Source organism: Idiotropiscis lumnitzeri, chromosome 8 (genome assembly GCF_059441095.1).
Source record: "Idiotropiscis lumnitzeri isolate Australia: NSW breed Sydney's pygmy pipehorse chromosome 8, RoL_Ilum_1.0, whole genome shotgun sequence".
Taxonomy (NCBI): Eukaryota; Metazoa; Chordata; class Actinopteri; order Syngnathiformes; family Syngnathidae; genus Idiotropiscis; species Idiotropiscis lumnitzeri.
The window spans coordinates 22,552,149-22,561,288 of NC_142398.1; the positions used below are offsets into that span (position 1 = coordinate 22,552,149).

At 43.3% G+C, this 9,140-nt stretch overlaps 1 protein-coding gene and 1 long non-coding RNA gene across 2 annotated transcripts; one reads left to right on the forward strand and one right to left on the reverse strand.

Moving 5' to 3' along the window:
• Window positions 1-1,496: 1,496 nt before the first annotated feature.
• LOC148332825 (docking protein 2-like) lies at window positions 1,497-8,990 on the forward strand. The gene is made up of 7 exons (XM_088303546.1): window positions 1,497-1,651; window positions 2,179-2,257; window positions 5,852-5,988; window positions 6,073-6,183; window positions 6,297-6,378; window positions 6,504-6,676; window positions 7,935-8,990. The coding sequence occupies exons 1-7, from the start codon at window positions 1,595-1,597 to the stop codon at window positions 8,826-8,828; spliced, it is 1,533 nt and encodes a 510-aa protein (XP_088159672.1). The 5' UTR covers window positions 1,497-1,594; the 3' UTR covers window positions 8,829-8,990.
• LOC148332826 (uncharacterized) lies at window positions 6,373-7,524 on the reverse strand. The gene is made up of 2 exons (XR_015844695.1): window positions 7,292-7,524; window positions 6,373-6,601 (listed from the first exon to the last, which is right to left on the reverse strand). It is a non-coding gene; the product is annotated as an uncharacterized LOC148332826 (long non-coding RNA).
• Window positions 8,991-9,140: the final 150 nt, after the last annotated feature.

Below are 9,140 nucleotides of genomic sequence, written 5' to 3' on the forward strand. Positions count from 1 at the left end.
TACTTCGTCCGCCGGTCTACCAGATTTTTGGGGTCATTTTTTTCCCAAAGAAGCCTCCAGCTGCTACTTTGTCACGTGTGATTTAGTTCCACCCAAAGCTATAACTACGTCAACGATAAAGAGATGCGCTCGTAATTGTCGCTCGGCCAATCCGGAGCACTTCCAAGAATGATTTGGTGGAGGTGAAATCGCAATCGAACATCCGCCGTGCATTTTTAGGAAAACGTGGAGCCGAAAACGGTTGCGCTCGGAGCTTCATTTATTTAGTGAAGACATGCTTTCTCACTTACACTCCTTTTCCAAGAATATATTTATTCCCGCCGTTTCAGAGAGGACAACACACGAACGGAGGCAATAAAAAGATTGTGTGATGAACTTTCAAACGCTCGGTGAGCTTTACATATCTTGTCTTTGAACCGTCACTCCTTTTTTTCGCCGGCATCCATGCAGAAGAATTATTCAGGAATTATGCAGGCTGGTATCCTCCTCCGACTTGGTATCGCAATTCACCGATGCGCTTCCGATGGAATGAAGAATGATAAAAATGTATTTAAAGCGGGACGAATAGATCAGTGGAAGAACGTCAGCAAGGATGTCATAAGGTCGAATGACCTCAATCGCTGGATGAAAAGATGCTTCATAATCACGTTTGTTAATTAAGATGCCATGACGCAGAAAAAGCCAATCTGTCCACAAGACAAGATCCGGGGGCAATTTATGGCAAATGAGTCTTTCTGGTGGAAAGAGCGACGACGGAAACAAATGTTCACACGGTCTCGCGTGTGGAACGTAGGACAATGAAATGGTCTGAACGTTGCCGCGCGTTTCGGTCACGATGGACACGCTCGGCCGTGATTCGCTCGTCTTTGTGCTTCTGCATCCGCTGCTCCGTCAACATTTTCAAAACGCTTTCTTGAAACACACCTTCCGTCTACAAACGTCGTTATCGGCGTTGTCGTCGCGCCACTAATAATGGCCTTGCATTTCCAGGTTTCGGAACTTCCCCATATTTTTGTACATTTGTTTTAACCGGAGCTGGGCAGTCCGTGCTGGGAGCGAAACGGTCTGGCCCAAATCTCAACCATAGGACGGGTTACTGACTGGCAAAAAATGGTCACGTTTCCAGCCCCGGTATTAACTTTTGGCAATGTGCATTCTTTGAGATCGTTTGGTGCGACATTTTGTTATATTTGTTTGCCTTTATATAAAGTATAAAGCACCTTTTACAGAATGAAAAAGGTCTTTTATACTTTTCATTAAAAAAAACAAAACAATCCCAACAAATGACTTTGATCTTCCCCAAGTCAGGCTCCGATAGAAAGCACAAGGAAGAGAAAAATAAATTTTGTAAAACGCAACATTTGATGATGAATAATAGAAACATTTGTAGTGTGTGTATATATTGTGGATCTTAAGTACTCTTGAACGAGTTCCATTTCCTCAACACACTTCCAGGTGAGGCTCATATTACAAGCATTCCTGGATATCGACACGCCCTTCCGTGACAGGGAAAAACAAAAAAGAAAAAGGCGAACATGAGCTGCTCACGTCTTTATTGAATCCAAAGATCCGTAATAATGTTCGTGCTTCCTTGATGGACTCTCACACGAAAACCGGAGAGGTTTACTTACAACCTCGCAAAGCGGGCAAAGTAAGTGTGGCGTCGTTTATTGACCTTCAAATGAAATTGATGAAGTCATTTTGACAAAGTTTGCCTGGAAATACTCTGGCGTTACGTTTGTATTTGATTATTGAAACGATTGGGCAGGATCATTGGAACGGCACATTTCATTCGAAAGCTCACTTCACAAGCAGAGTAATTACATTGTAATAACTTGAAAAGGCGACTTTGTCAGTTTCATTATGATCCACTCCTTTATTGAGCAACAGAACAGTTTCCTTCTTTCCTTTTTTTTCCCCTGTCAAACGTGCACAAACGTGTTGTGCAATTGAGCCGAGTCCGAATGAACATGTTGGAACACAACCAGTTTCTGTGATACCGATTCCTGCACAGACAGCAGATTCTTAAGACACCACAGGGAGGGAAAAACCTCATCTGTCCTTTAATTGAAGAGAAATTCTAAATAAAGTACTACAACTAAGTCAAATCATCTCATCAAATGTGTCCTCTCTCTTGTTGACAACATTGTTAATATGGATTTTTCTCTTTTCTTTTAGAAATGGAAGCCAGTGTTGTTGTCACTGGTGCCGCCCAGCAACAACGGAGTTGGTCGATTGGAGATTCAGTTTATTGGAGGTACATTGATTCAACTTTTTTTTTTTTTTTTTTAAATCTATCTTTCGAGCACCAAAATGTGCCCTGCGATGGGTTGGCGACCAATTCAGGGTGTACCCCGCCTCTCGCCCAATGACAGCGGGGATGGGCTCCAGCAGGCCCCCGAACCTCGCCAGAAGATGCGGTTCAGGAATGAGTATTGATACTTTTTATTTGGAGTGTATTTATCCTCTATAGCACCGGTGTCAAACCCAAGGCCCGGGGGCCATATCTGGCCCGCCACCTCATTGTATGAGGCCCGCAAAGGGCAAATCCTGTGCGTCAACTTCCCGTTTCGAGCACATTTTTTCTTCACGTTTAACAACATTGAGATATATGATATTGCCATTTATTAATCCTAACCTTTTAAAATAAATTGAAAAATTGTTGAACAAATAATTACTTAGGAGCTTCTGATTTCCAAACTGGCTTTTCATTAATTAGTTGTGTGTATGTGATAACGTAAGGTGATCATCATACATTTATATGGGTTGACAGTCATAACAGCCCTCCAAAAGAAACCAGAACTATGATGTGGTCCGTCCACAAAAATGAGTTGGACACCCCTGCTCTCTAGCGTTCGTACAAACTTGTGTCCTGGCATCTGAGAAGATCTAAAGGGAAAAACATTTTGTGGCTATTAAAGTTCACACCCTGATCCCGGCTTCTAGCAATCCTATTGCTTAACACACACACACACACACATGTGGCTTTTCAATCGGAATGGTGACGTGAGAAAAAGCTGGAGAAAAGCGGACTTTGACGTGCGGTGTTTAAAATTTAACAAGCAGTTTGAGCCATAATTCAAAGTTTTTTGCAGCATGTGGCCCATTTTGTAGCTCAGATAATCCAGATCATTCGACTGTGGGCCGGCCAGAGCGATAACAGTTGTGACACCAATTGGCTTATTTTTGGGCCCACAGTTGGCCCAAAATGTTTTAAGTGGCCAATGAGTGAAACAATGGCAGGTGGCCGTTTTTACCCAACAGGAAAAGACTCAACATATCGTGACCAACTGGAATTGCCCACAAATCAGTACTTTTTATTTGATTTCTTTCTTTAGCAAGACAGACTACGCCTTGAACTGACCAGCAGTCAGACACGGGGCAAGTATGGGAGAGACAGACAATCCTTCACACTCACATTCACACGGTGACTGAGTGGGACGTGAGACGGCCCTCAACCACCACACTGTCGGTTACGGCTGCATTATTAGGTCACGGTTGGATATTCTTTGAGGTTTCGTATACAAGTCATTTGCCTCAGTACATATACAGACGTAGGTGGCTACTGGCTGCTGATTAAGAGTGTGTGTGTGTGTGTGTGAGCCACAAAAACATGCACGCAGCAGCAGGGTGAGCAGTAGAAGATGAAAAGTAAATTTGACAGCTTAAATAGACCCCAGGATTGTGGGGATGGAGTTATGTAAGCTCACCGGATGCACATTTTCTCTTGTTATCTCTTTGTACTTGCATGCATGAATTGTTGCTGTCCACGTTACATACGATGAGTCCAATAATCCTGCAAACAATCACATATACAAATTAAAACGTGACTTGCCACATTTGTGGGCAAAGAGGAAAGAATGCTCCCCCCTTGCAGAAAATGTAGTCGGCTGTGCATGTGACCTTGGCAATTAGAGACAACCTCACTTTGCCGATCGTGCGTCGGAGTGTGACCCCTCCCCCAGGAGTGACGGGGTACTATTCATGTTTACAATTCGAATAATTATACCGGATTTTCCGTACTATAAACCGCTACTTTTTTCCTTGATTTTGAACCGTTTCGATAATACAACGGTGCGGCTTTTTGGGGCGCTCTGTAGTTCAGAAAATACAATAAATTTCAATTTTTTTTTTCCTGGGTCTGTATGTTGTAAGGAGCAAAGTTGTTGCCGTGTTAAAAGGTACAATCTGTTGATATAGCTTTATGTGCATTCACGGGACAAAAATCATTCTGCACATGCAGTCAACAACACATTTTTGAAAACTGCGGCTTATAGTTTAGTGCGGATTGCATATTGTTTTTTTTTCCCCCAAAAGAGTTTCTGCGGCTCTTATATATCTAACGACTACTGCAGAGAACACCCATGCGGAACTCCAAAGTTGTCTGCATGTCTTAATTCAAATTTGTCATTTGCTAGCAATGCATATGAATTATGAAAATGAAATGTGCATTATTGAGTCAACTTTAGATACATAAATGAAAACATTCTCACTCCAGGACACAAAATAATACGTTGTGTTGAAAGCATCTGAAGACAAGTCGTCCTTGCACCGTAAAAATCAACACAGACTGCAAAATATGTTCATCGTTGTGATCGTTGCAGTTGCTTGGAATGGGCGTTGTTCACACAATTCCCACCAGATTTTCACTTTGTTTTCACCCACTTACATGTGTAAGTACAGTACGTATGTGCCAGAGGAACCTGGAAATGTATAAGCCGTATTCAGCACAGACGTTCCAGTACACAAACGCACATGCTTGGTTGGTCTTTCCTAGCTTCCATTTTGCATCCTCCAATCAAAAGTCGTTCTTTGTGTTGTCATGAGCTCTGAGATGCAATTTCCTCTCTTCATTCTCGTACATCTTCTTCATGTATCCATGCACACGGATCGATGCTGTGACGCCCTTTTAATCCTCTCTCTCCCTCTTGTCTTTGAGTTTCGCCATGCTGGACTTTGAATGAGAACCTGCATTGTCAAAAGCTTTTTGTGTCTTGACATCAGTGGTATCGATCTTGGTTGACGAGCTGGCTTTTGGGATATCTAAGAGAGTCTGAATATTAATTGCGTCCTTCCATTCTGAGACTTCTTTTCATGGCTTTGTGAATACAAACAACAGTTTGAGCCGGTTTGGTACGTTGGTAATCAAGACACCACCAAGTGCAAGTGCAGCTTTTCTTTTTGTTTTTCTAACTGAACTGCAAATAGTACTCGGCATCAATTTGAAGGAACTTGCGGAAAGGAGGAGCTCTACATGCTTCGTGTATTCGTGTTTTATTCTTCCCATCGATAATGCACTGAAGTTAGAGTCTCGCCGTTCCCAACTAGTTTTCACGTTGAGTCTCACTTCTGATCGATGCATCTGCCCGCTGGCTTTAGTCATGATAGAAAGATTTTGTCCTCTAAATTCTCAGGCAGTCCTATAAAGGCATAACATCCATTTGTAGAGCACAATTAATATTTAAGGCATTGACGAATGCTTTACAACTGCATCAAATGACAATCAGGTCGCTAAAACGTTCCATGAATAAAAAGAAAATACAAATGAATTCATTGAAAAGCAAGGAGTGCAGATGAAACCGGCTCCGTCGGGTGCTTTGCGTTTAAACAGTGTCAGAGTTGAGGCCTGTGTCGCATCCTCTGGAAGAATGTTCCATATTTTAGCAGCATCAACTGAAAAGCAGCCTCACTGCGCTTCGTCCCGACTCTCGCGACTCCCCACGTTCTCAGTGCCAGAGAGTGTTCATATGGCTCTTCCATGTCCGAGATGTACTTTGGCGCCACACCCTGAAGACGCGTGCGCACCGTGCAACCGTGAGTCTGAAATCATTGTATTTGTCTTACCTTGCAGGTGGCAGTGTCGGAAGAGATCACGTTGCAGGGTTGAAGAAACATCACCAGCCTCAAGAAAGCAAGATCAAAGTGGTCAGACTCTCCGAGCTCATAAGTGTCCTGAGACTCCCACCAAATGCTGAAGCCTGTCCGATGGTGCTCGTCATTATTGTGTAGCATTTCCAAATCGTGTACTATGAAGGAGCAATAGCTGATTAAAAATGCTGAGTCTGCTTTCAGGAAAACATGTCAGCTTTTTGTGTGGAGTCACAGGAGAGAACAATGGTATTCGCCACGCAAAAAGATGACTGTATGGACTGGGTAGAGAAACTTTGTCAAAGAAGCTTTCAGGTTCGACGCAAAATTAGATTATGTTTGATTGCTGTCAATGCTTTTCGTTTTCATACTCAGTTTCCTCTATAAACAAAAACGTTTCAGGTTATATGATGCTTCTCTCTCCTCAGAAGCGCGCTGGATCAGACGTGAATCGGCTTCATATGGAGGAAAATCAGATATATGCAACAACAAATGACGAAAACAACGACTGTAGGGTTTTTATCTGCACCAATGACATATTTTTGTTTCAACGCTATGTCCCCAGCAGGAACTTTGCTGACAACATCAAATAGTCTTTGGGTTTTTGTACACATCTTGTTGTGCCCTGTTTCCAGCTTCCGATTTCTGTGTGGCGGTGCAACGGACGGAGGCAGCAATGCGTTGTGGACTGCAGGGATCATACTGGCTAGAAGTTGGACAAAAGGCTCTGCTTCTGAAAGACACCCAGAAGGTCAACGTTGTTAGACAGTGGCCCTACGAACTGCTGAGGCGATATGGTAAAGATAAGGTAAGGGCTTTCAAATGTCGACAGGATTAAGAGGATTCCGAGGAAATTACACATTTAATTGATATTGTTGGAGAGCCTAGGGCTGACTGTATAGGTGACTCGGCTCAAATGTGATATGCTCTTTTCACCCCCGGGTGTCAGTTAGAACACAAGGATGCATTCAAGATCCACGTGGGTTGGCAGTTTAATGGTTTCTCATCAACCAGCATGTAACAGCACAGGCAACAGGCGGACAAATATGGGCACAGGTAGAAATGATGTTAGGATATAGATGGAGAGTGCATGGCTGTGTAGGTAAATGTATGCATGTAGGAATGTATGTGAGTCTTCGTGGGTATGTGTGCAAGTGTGTACGTGTGAGCGTGTGGTTCTATGACAGAAGAGAAAACGACACATGAGTGCATGGCTCAATAGTAACTGAGAACGGCAAGGAGACATGCATTGACTTTGCGACACTCAATAATGGCCGATTACGGCAGTGGACGGCGCGCAATGGCGGCAGCAATAAGGAATGCGCACTGCCCCGTAACGGCAGACTTGACGTACATAGATGTACAAAACTATACAACACTTTATGCAACACTATAAAGGATACAAATACACAAGTGTACTTACTTGAGGTCAGGAACGCACACGAACATTGAGGCATCGAACACGTCTCATGCTCGTGGCTGTCAGCTAACAACGGCTACGCAGTAACCCGTATGCAGGTACTTCTCGCGAGAGCTCGGCACTAACGCGATTCTAATCGTACGATAAGAACGCAAACCACGACGACATCCAACCTTAGGAACCTTTCTAACAGATATGTTTTACATGACATGAACATGGACAGTAATATTCAAGCTTCACGCCTATATGCTCTTGAGAAAAATAAAGAGCTGTAAAAGTCAGAATCACTTGTCGCTAGATTTTTCTCACCGAATGTACTTGACTCAATAAAATGGGTCTGCAGCGCCCTCTAGAGGAATTTAATGGCCCACTGTCTCAGTACGTTTGATGTAGGGCTACAGAAACTGGGAGGCATGTGCAGCAACTCGAGATGTACAATAAAGACTTGGTAGCTAGTCCCTAAAACTGGAATCAAGTGTGTTGTAGCGGGGAGGCGTGGAAAACAAGCAGGACAGCGGCCCTCGAAGAACAGGTTTGAAGACCCCCTGCCCTAAAATGTACAGGAAGTGATCTTTTTAGCATGGCCCTAAACCTCATTTGAAATGATCAAGTAACGTGAATTTATTTTTATTTAATTTTTTACCAGGTGACCTTAACCATTGAAGCAGGAAGACGATGTGACAGCGGTCCTGGAACATTCACCTTTAAGACAGGACAATCTGAGAAAATCTTCAACCTGATTCAGAGTACAATCAAACAAAAGACTTTAGCGGTCACATCAGGGAATCTTCACCAGGAAGACGACAAAACTTTAGTAGCCAACATACAAGCGCATTCCCCTCTGCCCGAAATACCGGATCTGACCAGTATGGCCTCCATTCTGGAAAAGACAAGTTTACAACTAAAGACATCTGCCTCCCCAGAAAACAATACGAGATGTCGAGATGATTCCGCTCATTCACCGGCTCCAATCACTCTCATGCCTCTCCCAATGGTCCCAGTACTTGACAAACCCTCTGGAGACCTTCAAGTTTGTCAATCTGAAGCGGAATACGCCAACCCAGCTGACTGCATCCGAAATGTACCAAAAACTCAAGTTACCGTCTCTCACGTATATGTCGACCCCGCAAGTATTCTTCCCCTTCATCCTCCAAGTTCACAAGAAATTAAGAATGCCGTTTCAGACTCATTCACCAAACACCCTTCCTTCGTTGTCAGTCACCCAGACTCTGTGTATTCGGAGGTATATGATAAAGTCAAGAATGAGCCAAATAGCAATTGGCGTGAACAACAAGCAGACGACGAACCGATTTATACTGTGCCTGTACGCAAGGAAGATCAAATTTCTGCTCAAGTTGAACCCAAAGCAGACCAATTTGCCCACCTCTATGCTCAAGTGAATAAAACACCTCCATCATCGAGTCCCTCTTCAACGCCACCTCCCCCCTCTTCTTCATCCTTAGGCAGCAGCATCGCTGCTACCGAAATCTCCAACACCTCTCTTGATGACGTCATTTATGAAAACCTGGGCTTCATTTAGCTCACTTGTTTGTTGCTCATTGCAAAACTCTGACAGCGGACTGTCCAAAATGTTCAATGCATGTGTAAAAATGTAGATTGTCTGGTCAAAATTTTCACGTTCAGATGTGTCTACTATTGTATGTATTCAATCTGTTTTAAGCCTTTTTAAATAAAAATGTTAATTAAAAAAATATATCGTGTCGACCAAGAATGTTCCAGTTCGGGGGGCAGTCTGCTTTCCACCCGATATCTGCTGGGATAGGTTCCTGCATCCTCCACAACTATTTGCATGATATACGGCGTTGAAAACGACGCGACAAATGACAATAAA

Coding starts and splice junctions, on each gene's coding strand:
- LOC148332825 (XM_088303546.1), top strand. CDS start 1,595: ATGGACTCTCACACGAAAACCGGAGAGGTTTACTTACAACCTCGCAAA. Junction 5,989..6,072: donor ATGCTGAAGCCTGTCCGATG/GTGCTCGTCATT, acceptor GTCTGCTTTCAG/GAAAACATGTCAGCTTTTTG. Junction 6,379..6,503: donor AAATGACGAAAACAACGACT/GTAGGGTTTTTA, acceptor CCCTGTTTCCAG/CTTCCGATTTCTGTGTGGCG.